General features: G+C 40.0%; 1 protein-coding gene across 1 annotated transcript in view; it reads right to left on the minus strand.

Moving 5' to 3' along the window:
• Positions 1-456: 456 nt before the first annotated feature.
• Positions 457-25638, minus strand: part of LOC311041082 (dipeptidyl peptidase 4-like) — a 40739-nt gene continuing 15557 nt past the window's right edge. The window contains exons 9-25 of the mRNA XM_084051527.1: positions 25405-25559; positions 23609-23706; positions 22878-23013; positions 21915-21953; positions 19981-20082; positions 19177-19256; positions 18096-18149; positions 16216-16325; positions 15325-15486; positions 14323-14392; positions 8469-8663; positions 7283-7337; positions 5890-5989; positions 5263-5318; positions 4162-4234; positions 3012-3085; positions 457-1862 (exon numbers count right to left, since the gene is read on the minus strand). Coding sequence (XP_083907653.1) covers positions 1770-1862; positions 3012-3085; positions 4162-4234; positions 5263-5318; positions 5890-5989; positions 7283-7337; positions 8469-8663; positions 14323-14392; positions 15325-15486; positions 16216-16325; positions 18096-18149; positions 19177-19256; positions 19981-20082; positions 21915-21953; positions 22878-23013; positions 23609-23706; positions 25405-25559 — 1652 coding nt within the window. The 3' untranslated portion in view covers positions 457-1769. The remainder of the gene's footprint in view (positions 1863-3011; positions 3086-4161; positions 4235-5262; positions 5319-5889; positions 5990-7282; positions 7338-8468; positions 8664-14322; positions 14393-15324; positions 15487-16215; positions 16326-18095; positions 18150-19176; positions 19257-19980; positions 20083-21914; positions 21954-22877; positions 23014-23608; positions 23707-25404; positions 25560-25638) is intronic.

Here is a 25638-nt window from a genome sequence, read left to right on the forward strand (position 1 = left end):
ACTATAAGGTAACTAAGGAAATCAATATTTTCTGGAATATCCCAGATTTCTTTTAACTAGGGTAAGATGGTCTTATCGATAGTCGACAGGGTTTTAACAAATATATATATATGTAACTAAGATTTTGCTGATGAATTGAGTGCAAACTCCCTCTAGGCTTTTTGTGTTTTAGCATAGCTTTTCTTTCTTTTTTTTACTATACTGCCGTATAGTTATCAAAGCAGGTTAAAGTATTCAATCAATCAAATACATTTGCACATGTGAAGAATGATGCTGATTTAAGAAACATTTGAAGTGCCCAGCCTCAGCTGTATATTAATTTAAATGTACTTTTATTTTTTCACATGCAAGAGACACAGGATGTAATTTGAAGTTATAGATGAAGTCTAAGACAAAGTTATTTTTATATATATTTTTTTATTTAAATAATCAAATAACCCAAATAGAAATCTCCATTGTACAAAATATTGCATTCACAAAAATACCCAACATCAAAACTTATTAAGTTATTGTAGTACAATCTCTCTGCGCATAAGTCAGTGCAATAAACATTTCGGCACACATTGACAATGTAAGGCACAACATTTTCATCAGTATATATTTAACACAAAAAATATATAGCTAATATCTTTGGTAGCACATTATTTTCATTTGTCAGCATTAATGTACCTTTGGATTTTAAGGAGAAGACAAAAGCTATAGTTGGGAGTCTGTCACTTGGGACACAAAGCTACCACATTATGGCAAAATAAAATAAAATACATGTTTTAATTCCTACCCACATTTTCAATGCCCATATTCGTACTACAATAAATGTGAATAATGTTCACAGAGTAAATGTTAGTTGCCCTGATAAGCCACTCGCTCCAAAATCCCTTTTTATTAGTGAAATATATGACTTATTCCTTATATTCCTTTGTTAAGTTGAGGATATACACCATCAAGGACCTTTACAATCATATCGATGTACTGTACCATGTCAACAACTTCATAAACCAGTGCTTCTGGGGTCCGGGGACCCCTAGGGGTCCTTGAAGGGGGTTCCAGGGGGTCCCCACTACAATTAGTTAATATAGCCTCACAATCAGTTTAACAACTATTTTATACTTAATACTTAAATAGCCGATCTACAAGCTCACAGCGCGTTGCATTGCGACGACATTTCTCTTTGAAATGCAGTGGAGTGAAAATCATGTGCTCGCAAAAAACTAAACAAAAATAAAAAAGATATACTTAAGTAGCCTACAGTACTCAAGTCAGTGTTGATTTCGTCGACTAAAACTACGACGAAAAATGTTCGTCGACTACCTTATTTCACGGACGAAAACTAAGTAAAAACTAAGCTTTGATGACTAAAACTAAGACTAAATATATTGACAATTTTGTCAACAAATAAAAGCTAGACTAAAATGTTAGGGAGTGACTAGTGGAGTCATTTTATGTTTCGTTGCGCTCGGGTGTTGCGATCTGAAAATAGCAGATCTACAAGCTCGTAGATCGGCTATTTTCAGCACGCAACCAAGTGTAATATCAGCCATTACGATGCCATCAAAGCCCGCCAAAATACATTTTAGTCGACTAAAATCTTATGATATTTAGTCGACTACAACTAGATAAAAACAAATGCATTTCAGGTGACTAAAAATATGACTAAAACTAAATGGAATTTTATTCAAAAGACTATGACTAAAACTAAATCAAAATTTGCTGTCAAAATCAACACCGACTCAAGTAAATGTACTTTAGAGTCCACCGCTGTCCGGCGGGCGTCAAGCGAAGCACCTCTGGAGGAAGTGACTCATGTGGGTGTAGATGTGCTTATTGGCTGAACCCCCGATACCATGATCCTTGTCCGTGTACCACTGGAGAAACACAGAGAAGAAGACATTTAGTTGTCTCCTTCCAAAATTCAACACTGATAATTTTACATTTATAAAGTTTCCTGTTTTATTTTTACTGGTATTTCACTTTCAAACACTTCTGGAGCACACCCTACTTCTACTCAGGCATTTGTGTGCACCCCGGTCAGTTTTTAAGTTGCTCGATTTAGTGTATAAGGCCATTGAACTTCAATCTCCATTTTAACCACGTCAGACTCGCTGAAAACACCCCCCCCTGGTTTTGGTGGCTGATATTGTCCTTCTAATGCATTTTAAATTAGTTGTTTCATTGTTTTAATATGTAATGTAATGTTGCATGAAATTCATGGATGAAATAACAAGTAGAAAACTGACAGACTCTTTACGCATTATAAGAACAATACCTGGCTGAGCAGACATGGCCTCAGAAGCGTTATAAAATGGAAATCCTCCTTTTATTGCGCTAGTAATTTTTTGTGGGTAATTTCTGCTTTTTTCATCATAGCACGGGTAGCAAGGTTGCTCATTGGTCCACACTGTTGTCTCGGGTTTTGAACTCGATTGTGGCCTTTCTCTATGGAATTAGCATGTTATCTCCATGTTCAAGTGGGGTTCCTCCCACATCAAAATACAGGCATGTGAGTGCTCTTGAGCAAGGCGTGTGTGTTAAGTACAGGCAGTGGTGGAAAAAGTACTCAAAGTACTCTGTTACAAGTAAAAGTCCGGAGTTCAAAATTTACTTAGTACCAAAAGTAAAAGTACTAAAGTGTTTGAAAATAGCAGATCTACAAGCTCACAACGCGTTGCGATGCGACGTGTTGTGGGCTTGTAGATCGGCTATTTTCAAATAGCCTATGTATAAAATGGGGATAAAGTGGTTAATGTATGTTTTATAATGTAATTATTTATATCTGCAAAGTAACTAGTAACTAAAATGTTCAAATAATTGTAGTGGAGTAGAAGTAAAAGTACTAACAATGAGAAATACTCCAGCAAAGTAAAAATTCCTCAAAAGTGTACTTAAGTACAGTACTTGAGTAAATGTACTTAGTTACTTTATACCACTGAGTACAGGGGACACATTCTGGGTTTGTGTTAAATGCATTTCATTTGGTAAAATCAATAAACATAATGGTGGTTCAGAACACTCACCATGGCTTCAAAATCCACTTGCTCCTCAACGAGGGCTTTGGAGATCTGAGCTGCCTGCTGAAAGTGAACGTTGTCTGCAAACACACCCAACACACACACAACACACAACAAGCGCATCAACACAGAGTGTGTACTAGGGTCGTCTGCGGTGTACTTTATCTGCTCCCCCACCCCCCCACAAAATAGCCATAGCTCACAGTGAGCTCAAACACGTCATTGTGTAAATAATATTAACGGTGTTTCCATTATTTTTCTCCAACCATGTTCCCATTCTGAACTTTGAGCACCTGCTCTAATAATTGCAGTGTCCTGGGCTGCTCACCCTGTTCCGCTCGTTTGCAGTGGTGGAAAAAATATTACATTTTACAAAATGTACTTGAGTAAAAGTATAAAAGTACTGGCATCAAAATGTACTTAAAGTACCATTATGCAGAATGTCCTGTTTCAAGTTTTCAAATGTATAACAAATCTTTTGAAAATAGCAGATCTACAAGCTTGTAGCTTGTAGGGCTGAAGTGGTTAATATGTGTTTTGTAATAATAATCAAAATCTACAAAGTAATTAGTAACTAAAGTAGTACGTAATTATAGTGGAGTAAAGTATAATATTTGCCTCTGTGTGGAGTAGAAGTAAAAGTATTGGAAATACTCAAGTAAAGTACAAATACCTCAAAATTGTACTTACTGTAAGTACGGTACTTGTAAATGTACTTAGTTACTTTCCACCACTGATCGTTTGTGGATTTTGACAATCTCGCCAAGTTTCCCAAGGTTGCCATCTGCACGCAACTGGTAAAACTATTAACAGACACTATTCTGTTGGGCCATAAATTGCATGGCATACTGTAAAACCATCAGCAAGCCAGTTTCAGGCATTTAAATCACACAGAAATGATAGCAACGTGTTATGATCTGCACAATGCTCCATTAGAAATAGGGTATGATTTATTGTACGTTTATTGTGGTTGTTTGGTTACTGATACACAAATAAAGTGACTCAAGTTATTAATAGCGTCATATTTTATAACACATTTGCACAATGGCAAATATACCTGTGTATGTGTGTGTGTGTGTGTGTGTGTGTGTGTGTGTGTGTGTGTGTGTGTCTGTGTGTGTGTCAAATATAATTGAAGACAGTGTGGTTATCTTACCATCTGCCGTGCCATGAATCAAAAGATATTCCACATCATGGAAATTCTTGGCCAAGCCGGTAACTGTGGTGTTCTGGAAACATATGAAACAACATGGATTTTTTGTTCAGAACCAGTGGCAGAGAGATCACATTGTGTCAGTTTTGTCTCCATTTCATTTGAAATAAGATGTGATTCATCACCGTGACTCTCAGCCTTTTAAAATAACAAGGACCCCCAGTTTGAAACAGTATTTATTAGGCCACGGACACTTTCGCTACTCACCAAAACAAAGACGGTTTTATGGAGTTGAAAGCCAACTCTACTAAGTGGGAATACTCTGAGCCCCCCCACATCACGTCTAAAATACACTTTTTGGACAAAACGTTAGATATTTCAGCGGAAGGAAAACATTTGTAGTTACTCTGCTGCACCCTCTTACAGTTCTTGTCCATTGAAAAAAAAATCCATTGACCGGATCTGTAGAGGGCGCAGCGGAGTAACTAAATAATGTTTTCTTTGAAATATTTAACATTTTGCCCAAAAACTGTATTTTAGACTTGATGTGGCCAGGGGGGCTCAGAGTGTAGTAGAGTTGGCTTTCAACTCCATAAAACCGTCTTTGTTTTGGTGAGGAGCGAAAGTGTATTTTTTTTTTTTACTGCAGGCAAGAGGCTATGCGGCTTGTTGTGGTGTGAGCGCAAAGGTTCGAAAGTCCCATAGCCTAAAGGAGAACTCCTTCTATGGACCAGAGCTAAGTTAAAGGTAGGATAAGTGATATTAATTGGTTAAAATAAAAAAAGTGTCTTTCTTTGTTAAAAAGTGAAAGCTCTATATTTTGATAGCAATCATTGCTGTAGAATGTTTATTCAGTAACAGGTGTCTCCCTTTGTCTTCATCTCTTTAATAAACATAATACATTTGCTGGTGGGTCTCCAATTTCAGCCAATCGGGAAAGAGTAAACATTTATCAGCTTAAATCTTATAGCATTCCAGTTTTGTGACATTTCTTCCAATCTAACTTGTTTGTCCTGTATCCTTTGTGAGTTCTCTTTCCTGATTGAATAAAATCCCACACTGTAAATGCATTGTCTGTCTCTGTTTCCGTTTTATATTACTTACTAGATAGTATGGGTTTTCAAAGGGTTGGTTCATGTAGCGCTCTGTGTAGATGGAATCTGGAATGTAAGTTGATAAGCCATCAGTGGTGGAAAAAGTACTCAAACGTTTTAAAATGTTTGAAAGTAGCAGATCTACAAGCTCACAAGGCGTCGCGATGCGACACGCTTTGAGCTTGTAGATCGGCTATTTTCAAACATTTTAAAGTGGTTAATTGGACAATTAACCACTTTAGCCCTATGTATAACATAGGGCTAAAGTGGTTAATGTATGTTTTATAATATAATCATTTATATCTCCAAAGTAACTAGGAACTAAAGTTCTCAAATAATTGTTGTGGAGTAAAAGTACAACATTTGCCTCTACATTTGATGTAGTGGAGTAGAAGTAAAAGTAAAGACAATTGGAACTATTTCAATAAAGTAAAAGTACTTCAAAATTGTACTTAAGTACAGTGCTTGAGTAAATGTACTTAGTTACTTTACACCACCGTAAGCCATACAGTAACATTAGGATTTTCATAAATGTAATGGATATGGCATACATCGCTGCAATAATTAAAACTAAACAAACATAAAAAAACTAAACAAACAAACAAACAAACAAACAAACTAAAACGATGAAGCATACCATAATATTCCCACTTGGAGCAGGGAGCGACAGCCATGCCACATTTGAACAGTTTGCTTCCAGATCCCAGCACCATTGATGTGACATAACCTCCATAGGACTGTGAACATGAAGACCACATACAGACCTACTGTGAATACTACCGTTTGATATGGTGTCTACAGTGCGTACACATGCTGCTATTTGATAGAAAGGACCACTTCCAGGAAAGGATCGGGATTCGAACCCGCGGCGCGGTGCCCCGCCCCGCAAGGCCAGCGATCCGGGGCCAGATGGCACCATTTCTACTTTGTCTACTCACTTTTTTGGTCTCAGAGGCCTGTGGACAGTTCAGAAACCTGCCACTTTTCTCCTCTTTTTTATATATTAAGAGCATCATGCTCTTGCATTAATAATAAAATGAAATCAGTGGTGGAGAAAGTACTCTGTTTTTCTTAAAGTAAAAGTAGCAATACTGCAATGTAGAAGTACTCTGTTACAAGTAAAAGTATGGAATTCAAAATGTACTTGAGTAAAAGTACAAAAGTATTGGTGGCAAAATGTACTTAAAGTACCAAAAGTAAAAGTACTAAAATGTACTTAAAGTACCAAAAGTAAAAGTACTAAAATGTTTGAAAATAGCAGATCTTCAAGCTCACAACGCGTCGATGCGACGCGTTGTGAGCTTGTAAATCGGCTATTTTCAAATAGCCTAGGTATAAAATAGGGCTAAAGTGGTTAATGTATGTTTTATAATGTAATAATCTATATCTGCAAAGTAACTAGTCACTAAAGTTTTCAAATAATTGTAGTGGAGTTAAAGTACAATATTTGCCTCTGAGATGTAGTGGAGTAGAAGTAAAAGTACTGAAAATTGGAAACACTGCAGCAAAGTAAAAAATACCTCAAAATTGTACTTAAGTACAGTACTTGAGTATATGTACTTAGTTACTTTACACCACTGAATTAAAAAAAAGGTTGAAATCTTGTTTGGCAAACCTGTCCACTGATGATTTCACTGGTAGGAGGGTTTCTGAACTGTCCACAGCCCTCCTCTGAGACACAGACCGAAACAAACAAAAATAGTGCCATCTCATAATGAGCATTGGATAGGAACAATAATCTGAAGATAAGTGGCCCTTTAACCACATAAGCCTATAGCCGATCTACAAGCTCACAACACGTGCCACGTCACACTGTATCATATCCCAATGCGTTATGAGCTTGTAGATTGGCTATTTTCACTATTTTCACTATTTCACACCACAATCGGCCATTATTATTTCTTGGAAATGTATGCTTTTTTGCTCATAATGACATGCCTTGAATATGGACGCTAGGATTAACGTGGACAACAGTGCAATTACAACATGATTTCCAACAGTGCAACTGGTTTACTTTTTCAGAAACTTACCCAACCCCAGATCGCAACTCTCTTCTCGTCAATGAAGCCCATTTTGATGAATTCACTGAAATAGAAAGAAATAATTTGTTGTTATACCTGGGCAGCATTCAAGATGATCAGCGACCTTCAGTGTTCCACTGTGACTCGGCATCTCTCTGCATCACATTTCAAAGCTCTTAACATTCCACCTTCAACACCTCTAATGACTGCATGAACAACAGCTAGTATATGAACATAGTTATGTCTTACAGTAACATGTCAAAGTCAGGCCATTCCAGCCATGTGAGGGGCATGGAAACACTTCAGGTCAATGCTGTTTCAGTTAGCATCAACTTTAAAGGGAAGTAGGTGTGCTACAAGATGTACTACAAGGTGTACTTTTGGCTCCACCCCCTCAGCCAAAAGTACACCATGAGTATGTCACTGATCACATGACCTCAATCAATTATCCAGTTCTAGGCAACATAGAGGGGGGGAGGGGACTTTTTTCTCATTTCCACACAGACATAGTTCAATGTTGAAAATGAGTGGTATTCCCCTTTAACCCCAGTCCAGACCAAAGATTCACCATGCAACCACTTGCAACTTGCAACCATTTGCAACAGAATCCTTTGCGGCCGAATACATATACTTTTGGGGGTCCTTGACATGAAAAGGTTTGAGAACCACTGACATAGAAACAAAGGTTTTTCAGAAAACTATTAGGATTTAGAAGAAATTTGTAGAATCATCCTCAGGCCTTAATGGGTTAAACGCTTAATTTACGCAGAGAACGGAGGAGAATAGCAGACCTACAAGCTCACAAGCTCACAAACATATTTACAATTTCAAGTGTTACCAATGATACTAATGAAGGCTCTGTTCCATTTAGTGTAGCACAGTGGTTTCCACGACCCCCATAACTCTGAGAGTGTACAAATGGAACCAAATGGACCCTGTAAGGGGCCATTTGGAAGCCCATGAGCGTCCCTGGACCCCAACTGTAGACCCACTGGTGTACAGTAACAGAGTGTTTTCAGTGAGCCAACATGCTCAATATCAGCACCCTGACTCTGTTTGACCAGAATGGAACAGAGCCTTCATTAGTATCATTGGTAACACCTGTGAATGTCTTCATAATATGGCTGCTGTGAATAGAGCCAATTAGGCAAAAGTGTTGGCTCGTCTAAAACGGTGTTCTCCTCTGATTCCTCACCGGACCGCCGTTATCTGATCCTCCACCTCGACGGTACCCAGCTTGTTATAGAGGGCGTGCATTATCTTGTCGCCCTGGTAACCGCTCCCCCGTCCATCGAAGCTGGCCACGATGACCTTCTCCGTGCTGGCCAGGTACGCCGACCAGCCCGTCCTGTAGCGGTAGTCTGCTTTCTGGCTGCAAGGACCTGCGTATCTGGAAAACCCACAAGCATTTAGTTAAGTTTAGTTTATTAGCAGTGGTGGAAAAAGTACTCAAATGTTTTACTCAAGTAAAAGTATCAATACTGCAATGTAATAAAAATAAAAGTACTAAAGGATTGGTCCAAAATGTAGTAAAAAGTACCAAAAGCAAAAGTACTAAAATGTTTTAAAATAGCCTAGGTATAAAATAGGGCTAAAGATGTGTGTAAAACTTTATCTGGACACTCCCTATAGAGGCCAAAGGAAAATGTTTTCCCTGCATTTTTCACATCTGCTTTTTATAGCGCCACCAGGAGGACGACTTATGTAAAGCAATTTTTTTTATATTACTCCTTCAGATTTTATCCAAATTTTACGCAAATCGGTACACATGCTCTCTATGGTCATATGATCAAGACGCTCTGTTTAATTTTTCATATTCCATCCTGATTGGCTAAGATTGACATCTAAAGTTTGCAGAAGTGGCCCGTTTTTAACTAAATGCCGCGAATCATGAACGCAGCATCCGATTGCGGTGAAACTTTGCCTGCAGATTCGCACTACGTTGAGGAAGAAATGCCACACTTTTAATATTGCCCTATTATAGTGCCACCAGGAGGCCGATTTTTGCACTCATTTTTGTTTCATATTACTCCTATACAAATTGTGTCCAAACATCACGCAAATCGGTACACATTATCTCTATAGTCAAGTAATGAAGACGGATCCGTACGATTTTTCATATTCCATCCTGACTGGCGAATTCCGAACATTGCTGGCCCACAATAACCTACCTGACCTGGCGGATACCTGTGCTCCGAGGAGCACTTTTTCTAGTTCATTTTTTTAGTTGTTTAGTTGGGGCTATGTTGTTTTCAGTTATTGTTGGCAGCGGTGGCCTAGTGGTTAGAGGGGCGGCCTTGATACCGGAAGGTCCCTAGTTCGATTCCCCAATTCATCACATCAATCATGAATCACCGCTGAATAGCCCTTGAGCAAGGCTTCCATGCAGGGTCCGGCTGGAAACAAGTTTCGTACTTAGTCCGACACCCTGGGTAAACAACAAACTTTGCTTTGCTTTGCTTTTCTTTGCTTTGGCAGTCATGACAGCCAGTTCCCACCTGATGTCATGTGTGAGTTCAGACTGCTTCAGACCATACTGAATAACTGCTAGCTTGCATAACATCTTCAGATTAGGACGTAAATCTAAGATATACAAGTCATCAGGTGTGTTGTATCCTCCAAAGATGATGATACGTTCTCCCACCATGCAACAACCCATCCAAGACATCCCACACAGGGCTTTCCCTTTGGGCTCAACCTTCTTCCATGAGAAGGTCTTTGGATTGAATTTCCACAGATCATTGAAGACCTGGTTTGACTTGAAGCCACCAAATATATACAGCTCTCCATTGTAGGCAAAGGCTGAATGACCAGCGCGTCCTTATGGAAGAGACTGTACAGAAGGTGTGCTCAGCCAGCAGTTGGTCTCTGTGTCAAACACTGTGATGTTGTTGTAGTATTCCCCCTGGTCCCCATAGTCCCTACATACAAACATCTTTGTCCCGATGATGGTGGCAGAATGACTTGATGAATTAGGTGCTGAAGTGCCTCTGGTGTTAATTAAAGCCCAGACCATTGTGGTGGTGTCCAACTTGTGGATGTCATTAGTTCGTCCAGTCAGCTGGGTGTTTCCTCCATAGATATACATGACCTTCCTCAAGACACAGGCTGAGTGGTTGAACCTCTCCTCTGGAACCGTACCGGCAATATTGGGTTTGGACCATCTGTGGTTGTCAACATCAAATGAATAAAGCACGTTACAGTAAGGATGTCCCCCCCAGATGTAGACAATATCTTCTACCAGAACAGCTGTGTGGCCCCAGTGCACGCAGGGAACCTCAAGGTGATGTTCTCCTCTTCCATTTATCCATGGGGGCAACTTCCTCCAGTGTAGAGACACTGTGTTGAATATGTGGACCTCAATCTGATCACTGTTGTTCTTGTTCTTGTTACTGTAACTGTATCCTACAAATGAGTACAGCTTGTGTCCGACTACCACAGCAGCTGAAGGGTATTTCTTGTGTCCTCCTTTCAGATGTATCGTCCAGTGAAACATTTCACACACCAGCACCACTTTGTGAAACAGCGCAACTAATTTACAGAAGAGGTTTCTAGAAGGCAGGAAAACTTGCTTCCAAAAAGTTGCTGGAAACAAATTGCCCGGCAATACCGACATTTAAAAGGACAATTACATCTGATGTAATAATGATGTTGTGATATCATTGAGTGATGACGTCTTTATATGGAATAGCTAATGACAATACTCATGGCCATTTTAGCTAAATCTATGATCTGAATTGTGTCAGTACTATGACATCAGTAATCCATATTTGGGCATATTGAGATAAAGACACACTATCTGTGTGAATGAATGACTGAATGACAGGAGGGAGAATTATATTGTAGCTTTGTGATGCTGAGCTGGCATTAGGACCATGCTTATTAACATTCATTCAATAACAAAAATATTAATTCTGCATTCCAGCAGCCTGTATGAGTTCCAGTCGGAGCACTAGGAATATTTTAGTCATGCTGCTTCAGTTGAACCACATAAATGAGTTTACTGATTACATGCATTAAATCTATTGCAATGTGACTGACACTTTGTTCACGAACATACAGACACACATGCACCGCAGCTTAAGTTATCAGCTTGAGTCCTGCCACTGAGTGATGATCCATCTATCAATGTATCTATCTGTATAGCTGTACGGTTGTGTGCCCGGGTAGCTAAGGGCGGTTTCACATTGGGTTTGTTTGCATGCGAACCGTTCCCGAATCCGAATGGCTTCTACCAGCTGGCCTGCATTCACATTGGCCAAGATCTTTGCGCACCAGAGAACACTTGCATATATACCCCCGATCCTATAGGTGGCGGCATGCACATAGTTGTTCGCCTGTGGACACAGACGTCATCAACTATGCGACAATGGTTATGCTGGTCGCGCATAAGGGGTTGGGGAGAGAGTCAACGCACTGAGCGCACAGCGCAGTGGGTGCATCCACACATCTCCGTCAAGTTGCCGTACGGACGCCGGAGGTCCGTTAAGTTTAAAACCGGAAGTAACGTTCCGTTTTTTTTTTTACATGGGAGTGGACGGGGCTACTGTCACGTAGCGTACCGTTGCACGCTAGCGTATGGGCATGTGTGGATGTACCCAGTGAGCACACAGAAGTCAAGGCACAGACTGCTGTTTCTCATGTCTCATGTCTAAATAAAGTACATCAATCCAACGTCTCTTGGTGTGGGGATTATCTGGCACATGTATGTATCTGTTATGAAAGAGAAATTGCATCATGAGTGAAACGGCTATAGTCCTTGGGAAACCATAAACCTACGTAGGCCTACATCTAGGTTCAAGGTTCAAGGTTCAAGGTTCAAGGTTCAAGTTTATTAGTGTCCCCGAGGGGCAAATTGGTTTGCAGCATATAGCATCAGTGCAGTACAACAACATTAAAACAGACAATAAAAAACAGTAAAAAACAGAACAGTAACACATCCGTAGCCGGTACAGGGAGTTCACATTAGGTCATAAAGAGCAAAGTGTAAGGTGCAATTCAGTGCAGTGTACATGGCCATTGAGAAGGAATACGTGGACACAAGGAGACTGCTTGGTTCACGTAATAACTAAAGGCTATCTCCTCCTTGGCTTCTCCATAACAGAGTTCAGACTGCCGATGGAAATAGGAATGAAGGACAGTTTGTGCCTGTTTGTTGTGGCACTGGGGGTCCGCAAGCGACGGCCCGAAGGAAGGAGGATCTAAATGAGTTACCATATTTACTTACGAATTTCAAATTACAAAGCCTTATAAGCTTTATATTTCTGGGATGCATAGTAGCTGAAACTCCACAAGATATCCACAAGATATACTATATATATATATATATATATATATATATATATTGTTGCTGTCCTTATATCCTTATATGGCCGACACGGCCTCTCTTTCTATCTCTCGCACTCTCATTCTATTTCTGTATGTAATGTTTTATATAATTTAAAAAAAAAAATTATATAAATATTGCGGGTTTTAGCGCATCATCCCGCGGGTTCATTTGGTAATTTAATGATAAAATTAACCCGCGGGATGATGCGGTACTAAATCTTTCATCATCCCGCGGGTTCACTTTATAATTTAATGATGAAATTAACCCGCGGGATGATGCGGTACTAAATCTTTCATCATCCCGCGGGTTCATTTTATAATTTAATGATGAAATTAACCCGCGGGATCCGGCCATGGTTGAACCCCTGTGGATTGATCTGCGACGTGTTTTTGTTGACTGTTTTTGTCGAGTTATACCGTCACCTATTACAAATAGCGGGCCACTTCCGTCAAACGGTACGCTTGCTTTCACATTGCAGCGTACCGTACCCGAGGACGCAAGAATCGCACCCGAGACTACCTCCCGAGGTGGTTTCGGGTACGGAACGGTGATCCGTTTCGGGGAACGATGCGCAACATTCACACTAGCGCGACACCTGCCAAGCGGCAGAGTGCGCACCCGGGACCATAGTGTGAAGCCGCCCTAAGTCAGTAGAGCGTTCGCCTTTGAATCACAAGGTTCTGGGTTCAATCCCAGTCACTGTTTCAAGGTAAGTACTGGAAGCTATGGTGCTCCCAAACTATTATGCCGGAGACGGACGGACGGACGGACGGACGGACAGGGTGCAAAACATAGTCTCGGCCATGCATTCGGTACTTTATCAATAGATATAATAAAACCTTTTGTGTGAATAATTTGAACAGGATTAATTGTAATGCAGTTACTGTTATGAATGATCATATTACACAGAGAACTGTCTGTAAGTCCTATATCATACACAAACATTACTACACACTACTGTATGTATGTCTATAATATACACTACAGTATACTGTACATCGTGTCAAAGTGGCTTATTGTTGGTGCAAAGCCGAGCAACGAGGGTGTCCATCACCCTTGCAATGCACTAGACCCCTGGGAGCTGGACTGTGGAATTTTACGCTTTTATCATGATTGGAGGCATTTTGTTCAAAACGGAGCACTCCTGCAAACTTTGGAAGCCTTGGAATCTTAGCCAATCAGGATGAAATATGGAAAATCGGACAGATCTGTGTTGATCACATAGACTATAGAGATACTGTGTACCGATTTGCGTGACTTTTGGACAAAATCTGTAGGAGTAATATATTTATATTTTTGCAAAAATCAGCCTAATGGTGGCGCTACAACAGACCGATCTGAAAAGTTGGGGTCAGAGGTTCTGCTCTGTCATCCAGGGAGTGTGTGTTTCACAGCGACTGGGCCAACAGTGCCGGAGATTCTGAACATTGCTTTTTACTTTTTCAAAAGTTTGTTTATACATTTGAAACTTGAAACGGGACATTCTGCATAATGAGTTACTTTTTTTGCTTTTGGTACTTTAAGTACATTTTGATACCAATACTTTTGTACTTTTACTCAAGTAGATTTTGAATTCCTGACTTTTACTTGTAACAGAGTATTTCGACATTACAATATTGATACTTTTACTAAAGTAAAAAAAAGTAGTCATTTTTTCCACCACTGGTTGTAGTGACTATTGTATCAGTATTGTTTGGTTACGTGACAATGAGGATCTTACACGTCTATGAGCAGCGGATACTTCTTCTTCTCATCAAAGCCAGGAGGCAACGTCATCTGGTACCACAGCTCTGCACGGGAGAAAATTATGGAAATCCATATCAGATAGGAGCGCAGGAGTTAATCGAACTAATTGATTTCATTTAATTATACAAATAATCAATACTTGAAAACTTGAAACATGAAAACAGGGAAAAATGAAATGTAACTATTTTTCTTTCAAAATGTTTTAACACATCGGGTGCCGAACACGGTCTGAACCGTGTTTTCACAGAGTGGTGCTTTGGTGCCGAACACGGTCTGAACCGTGTTTGGTGTCTTTTTGTTTTTTTCGTTTTTTTCCATACGGGAGGGGCTGGAGCAGCTCTGGAATCACCCGTGGTGATTCTGAGAAGGATAGGCCAGATGGATCATCGCGTCAAAAAACATGGCGCCCATCCGCTTCCGTTCTATATCCTTCTCTAAAACCCCTATAACTCCGAAACTTTTTACGCTGGGGAAAACGACTCATTTTGTATGCACGATCGCTCCGCCATTGTTACTCGCGTGAGAGATGTTATCGTTCCAGGCGTTAGCCAGGACCATCGGGCAAAATGGAGGCATGCTTTTTTTCACATGAAATGCACATTGTGGAGTCTACAGCTTAAACAGCGCTGCGCAGCTCAACGGTGAGATTTCTGCACCGAACGTAATCTGTTATTATAAAATTCTGGCACCCAATGTGTTAAAAATAGTAAAGATTGCAGATCTATAAGCTCACAAGCTTGAGCTTGTAGATTGGCTATTTTGTACAACAAAGTATAAAATAAGGCTTTTAGTGGTTAATCAGACTAATTGATTTAGTCGATTATAAACAAATCTATTTGAATGTCTTCTAATTTTCCAATCACGGTTATACTCGTGATTGGCAGGTAATGTGTTAATTGGTTAATATAGAAAGAATATAGACAAAAAAATCATGTTTTGAGGATTTCTTTCAAATTTGACGGTTCATTGCACTTACTTGAATCTCCAATCTGAATGGTGTCTCGCCGCATGGTGGGCATGTTGATCTCTGATATGTGCTTTTCAAAGGCCAGGTTCTCCTCCAGATGCTTCAGACAGAGACTGTCTTCAGCTGTACCTACCCTGTTGTCCCGGAGATAGAAGCGAGGAATCGCAGGACCTTTGGATGCAAAACATAACATGTTTAGGAAGGGAGAGAGAGAGAGTACACACACACACACACACACACACACACACACACACACACACACACACACACACACACACACACACACACACACACACACACACACACACACACACACACACACACACACAGTGCTTAAATTAATAAGTGGTAATAAATAATGATAAATAATAAAAGAATAATAAAAGCACAAGTGCTTTACAGAAAAAATACAAATAATTTAACAATAAAGCAAAAAAGAAAAGCAGAAGCATAAAACATAAAATAAATATATAGCAAAAATCGGGCAAAACAGTGAGGATATGAATAACAACACGAATATTTAAAAATCAACTACAAGCAAGAGTGAAGAAATAGGTCTTGAGCTGTGCTTTAAAGTTACCCACAGAGTCTGCCAACTGAGAATCAGTGGTGGAAAAAGTACTCAGATATTTTACTATAAGTATCAATACTGCAATATAGAAACACTCTGTTACAAGTAAAAGTCCGGAATTAAACATGTAGGCTACTTGAGTGAAAGCCAAATACATATTCATTTGGGGGTCCTTGACATGAAAAGGTTTGAGAAGCACTGTGTTAATGAGGGTATGTGTGTGTGTGTGTGTGTGTGTGTGTGTGTGTGTGTGTGTGTGTGTGTGTGTGTGTGTGTGTGTGTGTGTGTGTGTGTGTGTGTGTGTGTGTGTGTGTGTGTTGGTAACGGACCATGACAGCCCAGGCGAAGGAAGGAGGCATTGTGGCTGAAGTAGGCTGAGTTGTACTGGCAGATGTCCAGTCCACAGGTTAGACATTCAGACTGACCACCGATCGGATGCCTATGCACACGCACACACATGCACGCGCGCACCCACACACACACACACACACACACACACACACACACACACACACACACACACACACGACCACATGCAGGCACACACACACAATTTTTTTTTGTGAAACGGTGACTTAACCACTTAAAACATACATGGGCAACTGGCGGCCCGGGGGCCACATGAGGCCCCCACCTTCACTTAAAGGGCAAGACCACTTTGTTAGAGGTTTGGGTTGTGTAGTTACCTTGTCATGATGTAACTCCAAAGGTGGACAAGAAATAAAAAATAATTGCTCCATTGATTAGAAATTGATCATTCAAAATATGCTCCACATTGACTTACATTGCACGGTAAAACGGCTCTCAAAGTCATTCTTTTAGCACATAAATGAACCCAAACATAGCTGATTCAGACAATATAGAGCATCACCAAACCCAGTACTGTTTTTTTTTTATATAAAAAATTTAGCTTCCTGTTGATTTTGCTATTTTTATTTAGAAGAAAACCCGGACTGGATGTGCGGATCCGGATCTTCAAATAGTAAAATCAACAGGAAGTTGACATTTTTATAAAAAAAAAAAAACAGTACTGGGTTTGGTGATGATCTATATTCTCTGAATCAGCTTTGTTTGTGTTAGTTTATGTGCTAGAAGAGTGACTTTGAGAGCTGTTTTACCGTACTATGTAAGTCAATGAGGAGCATATTTTGAATTATCAATTTCTAATCAATGGAGCAATTATTTTTGATTTGTTGTCCACCTTTGGAGTTACATCATGGCAAGGTAACTACACAACCCAAACCTCTACCAAAGTGGTCTTGCCCTTTAATGCGGCCCGCAGGTTGATATCGGAATATTGATATACTATTGATTTCAGTTGTTACAATTCCAAACATGCAAACATGCTAGCTTAATGACTAGTATCAAAATTATATTGTCTTTTTTATGTCCAATGTATTTGTATTTGAGTTCAAAAGTTAACATAAGTATAACTAAATGCATTTGAAATTAAATACAAAATGTACTTTTCAGGATTCCAATTCCAAAATAGCGCAAAAACATCAGGATTCCAATTCAAAAAATAGCGGATCTACAAGCTCAAAACGCGTCGCAGTGCGACGCGTTTTGAGCTTGTAGATCTGCTATATGTGCTACTTTTGTGTGACATAGAATGGAGAAGTACGGCATTCATTTTCGAAAAAAGTTAAAACACAGAGATAAGAGGTGTCTGCCCGACAGTATGATCGATGTGGCCCTCTGGAGTGAGTGTGGAAATATAGTGGCCCTCTCCATCATCAAAGTTGCATCACCCCTGACTTAAACCATACAGTGGCGCGGGAAGGGGGGGGGGGCTACGGGGGCTGCAGCCCCCCTGGTGTTGGGAAGCAAAAAAAAATATATATATTTTTTTGTAAATTAAAAAAATACTTATCATTTTTAAAGTCTATACACACACATATATATTAAAACAATGGTGTATTTAACTTTGGAGAATAAAATATTTGCTGAAAAAGGTGAAAAAAAGTGGAAAAGGTGGAAAAAACGCTAAAAAATGTTTTTAAAAAATCGCGCGTGCGCAAGTCCCCCGCCCCGCCCCAGCCCCCCTTGGAATAAATGACTTCCAGCGCGCCTGAAACCATATGTTGTTATACTCCTTATAATTAATAATCAGAGTCAGATTATCCATATACTGTATCCAGTGGTGTGTTCTAGTTTTTTTTTGGGAATGATGCTTAACGCTACAACAAAGAGTGTACATTGTACCCACCTGTAGACATTTCTTCCACCTGGTCTACCACCCTCCTGGTTACTTGAATAATATCTGTGGAGCAGTTTGACATTATATTAGCTGAACAAAGACATATGTGTGCCCTTTTAAACCATTAAATCCGGGTACGAATCTCTGCCATTTTAGATGTCTTTGGCTATTCAAAAATAGCAGATATAGAAGCTCACTATGAACTTGTATACCTGCTATTTCTTTTTAAATCTTTTTGAAAATGTGGGCAAATCTTTGAATACATATATTTTTTACTCAAATCTTTGCTTCTGGAGGGGTCCCTAGAACAACATATTTTGAGATGGGGGCCAAATACATATAATGTTGGGTGGTCCTTGACATGAAAACGTTTGAGAACCACTGATATTGTAGCAACATAATTTTTTTTTGTTTTTTTTTTACTGTTTGGATTTAGAAGACATTTGTAGAATCCCCAGAAGCAAATATTTGAGTTACAAAATGTTCGCTTAAAAATCTACATATTCAAAGATTTGCACGCATTTTCATGATTTTTCAAAAATAGCAGATCTACAAGCTCTTAGCGTGGCACTCGGTGCCGCGCTATGAGCTTGTATATCTGCTATTATTGAATAGCCAAAGACACACAGATGCGTTCCCGGTCTTAATGGGTTACGGTGGTGATAGTGATATTTTGTTACAAATAACGTGTTAGATAGGCTAGCTCTATTCTGATAGTAATCATTGCTGTACAGAGTGTTTGTTCAATAACACAGGTTTCTCTTTAGCAAACACGAAAAATTCATACCGGGATACCGATTTTTTTCCAATCAGGAGACAGAACTCATACAGGATAAACACTTGGAATTGGGACGCTATCAAATTGAAGCTGATGAATGGATTTTCTTTCCTGCTTGGTTGAAATTGGTGGCCCACCTGAAAATGTGTTTTCTGTTTATTATAGAGCTGGCGATACGGGGAGACCCCTGTTACTGAACAATCACAATAGCGATCATTACTATCACAATATAGTTACACTTAAAACACTTTTAAGGAAGCTTAAAGGATATTGACATGATAGATTACAGATCGTCTGGCTGATCCAACTCACACGCTGTCTGCAGTTACTTTCAGAATGTCAATCACTTCCCATGGGCCTGTAGTGATGGCTGTGATTTTGGAATCGGGGCCCTGCAAATATGAGTGACAAGTTATGAAAGAGGTACCATCTTAATATGCCTAAATCGTTGCTGTTGGGCAGAAACCTCATATCTCCATATTTCATCTTTTTGTGTTTTTTTCATAAATGAGTGCCCTACTTCATCATGCAAGAGTGTTAAATAGCATATCCACCAGCCCACAACGCTTGTAGATCACTATTGTAAATTGTTTTTAAAATAATAAAAAAGGAACGGTTTTGGACTTATAAGGTTTCCACCCAGCAGCAACAATATGTAATAGTAGTAGTAATAATACTAATAAATATAGTTGCAAGCAGCAATAAGGTGGGCATTGAGGGCAATACACCATACAGTATATAGTGACAGAATTATGTCACTCTGCTTCATATTCTTACAGTGGTCATTAGTGCATTAATACCATTAAGAAGGTCAGGGAACATTTACATGGTTGTTTGGCCTGAACCTGAAATAAGTTACCTAGCACTGCCATTTTGTTCTCATGGGCCAATAATGGAGGGTCAGCCACTGAATACGTCTGCCGATAAGCAACACACAGTTTTGTGGTGTTGCGTGACAACTTTTGTGAGTTTTTTGGGGAAAAGATGTCCATCTTTTGACGTACAAACTCTTCTTCAACTGGGGTTTTAGATAATAGTTCAAACTAAATGTAACTGAAAACAAAAAGTCAAAACATTTTTATTATTGTTATAATAACCTTGACGACAGGTACTTACCGGTCCAACCGCATGGTGGAGGTGTTTATACCCACTGCTGTCACTCTTCACCACGTAATAACTGCCCTTGTCTGCCGAAAACACTGGCTCTGAGGGGGAAAACTAACAAGCAAATGTGTCATTATTATAATGCAGTGGGACCCCAAATAATTGGCAAAACACTACGTTTTTATTGATAATATATAACATTAATGTTATTATTTTTTTCATTCTGAAACTGATATGTAGGAACTTAAAGTATACTATGTTCCAAGCCGGAACACAATCGATAGATTGATCATTAAAATAAACGTAAGCTCTGAAAATACACGCTGGCCACCCATCTGACCACTTAGAACAGCAGATTTAATTTTCCTTAAATAATAGTAATAATGAAAATATTTATTGGAAAAATACTGGGGACACCCAGCCCAGGACGCCCAGAAAAAAACATAAAATCTCACTTAATATAAGTACAGATTTGGTATATTAATCACTTGAACGCCAGCATCCATATTCTGGGGTGAACATTATAGCCAAACGTAGCTCTACAAGTTGTGAGCTGGTAGAGCGGCTATTTCTGGCAAAAAGACAAGTGTAGACAGAAAAAAAAACTGTCGAAGTACAGAGACAAGTGGTTCACAACCTGTATTATGTATATGAGCTGTTTGAACTGTAAGATTTATGTCATTGATTGATTCACCAAACATAAGCAACAAAGTGGTGTCCCTTATCAGTTCAATAAGGCTCAAAGTGGCCCCCCAGGGGTACTTGAGGGGGTTCCAGGCAGGGGGTCCCCAGCCAAATGATTGATAGTTAGGAACCAAATGGACCCTTATGTGTCAACTGAAACCAAATGGACCCTGACGGGTCCATTTGGTTTCATTTGTACACTCTCAGAGTTAAATTAACACAGACAATGCTATAGTGTAGATTGTGGGTCTCAACATGGTATCAAATCAAATGGGGGTCCGTGGCCTAATGCAAATCAAACTGGGGGTCCTTGAAATTAAAATGGTTGAGAATCACTGCTAGAGCCGTAAAAAAAAATCTTCTCTTATGGGGGTCCCTGGCATATCTTTTGAAATGGGGGTCCGCGGGCTAATAATTGTCAATTTGGGGGTCCTTGAGATGAAAAAGTTTGAGAACCACTGCAATAAGGGACACGTCTTTTATTTTCCAATTAAGGGACTAATCCATATTTCAAGGGACAATTGCAATCCTTAGTTAAAGCTACACTATGTAACTTTCCTCTTCTACCCCGCATTTGAACCCGGTTTCCTACGCAAGTCCTGTTTTTTCCCCCCATTTTTTTTACCATTGAGCTAATAGAGCCTGCCTGCTTGCTCAGGGGATAAATTGAATCTTAACCATCGGGTCAAAATTCGTGTCAGATCCTCCTAGGTCATTGGTTCTCAAAGTGGGGTCCGGGGACCCCCAGGGGTCCTTGAGGGAGTTCCAGGGGGTCCCCAGCTAAATGTTAGATTGGCACCAAAGGGACCCTTATGGCTCTGTAACTCTGAGAGTGTACAAATGGAACCAAATGGACCCTGACGGGTCCATTTGGTTCCATTTGTACACTCTCAGAGTTAAATTGACATAGATTTTACAATATAAATTGCGGTCTAAGTGATAGAAATGCCATTACATGGGGGTCTGTAGCCCTAATGCATGTCAAACTGGGGGTCCTTGAAATTAAAATGGTTGAGAATGACTGATAGAGCCGTAAAAAAATCTTCTCTTATGGGGGTCCCTGGCATATCTTTTGAAATGGGGGTCCGCGGGCTAATAAGTGTCAATTTGGGGGTCCTTGACATGAAAAAGTTTGAGAACCACTGCTCTACCATTACAGATTGGACACAATTACATTTTATTTATAAAAAAATATAAGTTACACAGTGCCGCTTTTAGTGTGAGTTGAGACATGTGTGAATAGTGTGTTGTGCTTTACATACCCGACCAACCCAGCCTGTGCTACTGGTCATCGTCAGACCCTGGATGGATACAAGCAACAGGTTTTTATTAGTTATGTAGCCCAGTGGTTCTCAACCTGGGGGTCGCGACCCCCAGGGGGGTCGCCAAATAATTTGGGGGGGTCGCCAGATTTTTTTGGTGAATTTGAAAAAAAAAATGAAAAAAAAAGTTTTTTTTTTTTTTTTTTAAACAAAATATTTTATTTTATTTTATCATTAATTCATGTTTTATCAGTTAATTTACTCAATTTACCCACTTTTTGCAAAAATGTTTTGATAATAAACAATTATCAAATAACCTATCATAATTAAATAACCTTCGCGCGCGCGAACGGGTCCGCGTGCGTGCACGCGGGGGGTCGCGGGAAATAATATCATTATTTTGGGGGTCGCGGCCTGAAAAGGTTGAGAACCCCTGATGTAGCCTACAGTGGTGTAAAGTAACTAAGTACATTTAATTAAGTACTGTACTTAAGTACAATTTTTAGGTGTTTGTACTTTACTTGAGTATTTCCAATTTTCAATACTTTTACTTCTACTCCACTACATCTCAGAGGCAAATATTGTGCTTTTACTCCACTACAATTATTTGAAAACGTTCGTTACTAGTCACTTTGCAGATAGAAATTATTATATTATAAAACATACATTAACCACCTCAGCCCTATGTTATACATACTGTAGGCTATTTGAAAATAGCCGATCTACAAGCTCACAACGCGTCGTGATGTGATGCATTGTGAGCTTGTAGATCTGCTATTTTCAAACATTTTAGTACTTTTACTTTTGGTACTTCAAGTATATTTTTATGCCAATTCCTTTGTACTTTTACTATATATCTGAGTACTTCTTCCATCACTGGAAACTAGGATCACAGGTAAAACCAAAAACCTAGCATCATAGATCAGACAGTCGAGATAGATAGACAGACAGACGATTATGCACCTCTTCACCATCTTCACTCCAGCTGTTTCCAGCGAGTTTGTAGATCTGCAGACGCACTTCATTCTGTTTTCTCTTCTGCCATTGGACGGCCACGCGCTCGTCTGTCGCCCAGGTAACCGTGCACAGGTAGTGCTCACTGAGGGAGGGCAAAACACATGAATGTGTACACTGACTGACTGTCTACTGTAATTCACATGAAAGATTTGAACAGATAGAGGTCAGTGTTGGACAGTAAACAAGTGCATTTACTTGAGTACTGCACAAGTCCATTTTTGAGTAGCTGTACTTTACTTAAGTATTATTATTTTTTGGATACGTATGACTTGCACTTCCTACTACATTTCTAGGAAGGGAAAAAAACTACATTAAGAATAATTAACCACTTAACTCTATTTCAAATATAGCAAAAATAGCCAATCTACAAGCTCACAACTTGCTGTGATGCTTTGTGAGCTTGTAGATCTGCTATATTCACTATTATTTGAATAATAGTGGGGGGGAGGGGGTCAAAATATCAATACAGCAAGGCAATGATATTAAACAGAAATGTACTTTGTACTCAAGTATACATTTGCCAGAGCACCAACTTTCACGTGTAGTTGAGTAATATTTGAGCAGGAGTATCTATACTTTGACTGGAGTACTGGAGTTGAGTACTACTTTCCTGCCCCGGTAAATTGCATGAAAGATTTGAACAGCATAGTGAGTGACATGGAGGTTCATTAGCTTACCCTGAGCCAATCGCTGATGGAACGAGAACCTCGGAGATGTTTCTGGTGTCGGTGGCGTCCACCACAAACAGTCTCACTACAGGATTCGGAGTACCTGGCTGGATGAGAAAAACAGCTTCATGTCAACCCATGTCCCACCGTTCAAATGCATCATATCAATCTGTTACGCACTCCTTAATGGTGCTGTGAGTGATCATTTAGCCGGCAATTTACTATAGGCTCTCTGCACAGCAGCCATATTATCACTTCCTTCACAGGTGTTACCAATGATACTAATGAAGGCTCTGTTCCATTTAGTGTAGCACAGTGGTTTCCACGACCCCCATAACTCTGAGATAGTACAAATGGAACCAATTTGTACACTCTCAGAGTTACACACCTGTAAGGGGCCATTTGGAAGCCCATGAGGGTCCCTGGACCCCAACTGTTGACCCACTGGTGTAGCAGAGTGTTTCCAGTGAGCCAACATGCACAATACCAGCACCCTGACTCTGTTTGACCAGAATGGAACAGAGCCTTCATTAGTGTCATTGGTAACACCTGTGAATGTCTTCATAATATGGCTGCTGTGAATAGAGCCTATTTAGGCATTTAGCAGATGCTCTTTATCCAGAGTGCCTTACAGTAAGCAAGGTAAACACATAGCCTACATCAAATGCCAGGAGACAGTGTAGTGCTTCAGTAATCTAGGATCATACACTAGGTAAACCAAGTACCTAGCATCAGTCTAAAACAGTATAATATAAAAAAATATATAATGTACATTGAAACTATAGAATCTATAGGATGCCAGGCAAATACATTAACCCTAGCATGATAACAAAACAAAAAAGTGTGTTGCTGTTGTTAAAAAGTTAAAGCTTTATATTCTGTTAGTAATCATTGTTATAGACTTGAGTGTTTGTTCAGTAACGACGTCTCTCCAGCTCTTTAGTAAACACAAAATACATGAGAGAAATCAGGAGAGAAAACATTGCATGTTCTCCCCATGTCTCCTATAGGTACCCTCACAAAAAAAAACATGCAATAATCCTGGTCTCTATACTGCCTCCCCCATGACAGCCGGGGCGGCTGATGGAGGGGAAGGGAACTGGTTGGAATAACGTGTTCCTTCCACGCGCTACGTCCTACCGGGGAAACTCCCCCCTGTCGGGTGATAAGAACTCCTCATGCGTTGAAGGAAGCATGAGCTCTGTTCGTGGCTCTACCCAGGCTGGCAGAGGGAGAGTGGCGCCGAGGATTACAAGCTTAGGCATTGGCACTGGGTGAAAAATAGGGGTTACAAAATTGTGGGATAAAAATTTAGTAAAAAAACAACAATAAATGTGGCCTAAATCTAACCTCAAAACCACGTCGACCTGGGTGAAACACCGGGAAAAGAGAGAGTCTGAATAGGTTCTATGCACAGCAGCCATATTGGAAAGAAATTGGGCCTCTTCCTTACTTCCTTCATAGGTGTTACTAATGATTCTAATGAAGGCTCTTGTTCCATCCAGGTCAAACAGAGTCAGGGTGCTGATATCGTGCATGTTGGCTCACTGGAAACACTCTGCTATACCAGTGGGTCTCAAAGTGTGGCCCAGGGACCCTCATGGTTCCTTGAGGGGGTTCAAAATGGCCCCTTACGGGTGTGTGTCGGTCCTTGAAATGTAAACGTTTGAGGACCACTGCACTAAACAGAACAGAGCCTTATTAGTATAATTGGTAAGGAAGAGGCCCACTTTATTTCCAATATGGCTCCGGTGGATAGAGCCATAATTCAGGCTTCAGAAGCAGTTGGAACTTGGAGGTGTCACCTTGGGATATGGGATGACCACGGTGTAGGGGTACTGGTCGTCTCCGTACCACGAGTACTCGATGTTGTGGACCTGCGTGTCATTGAAGTGGGCGAAGGCCACGTACCTCCCACCAGGAGACCACCACAGACCCTGGTTGGATGAGAACATCTCCTCTGGCGGAGCAAAGATGGAACGTTAGGTACAGGGCTGTCACGATTACACATTTAAATATACAAACTTACTGACATGTAT

Source organism: Gymnoscopelus microlampas (assembly GCF_963454915.1).
Source record: "Gymnoscopelus microlampas genome assembly, chromosome: 24".
NCBI lineage: Eukaryota > Metazoa > Chordata > Actinopteri > Myctophiformes > Myctophidae > Gymnoscopelus > Gymnoscopelus microlampas.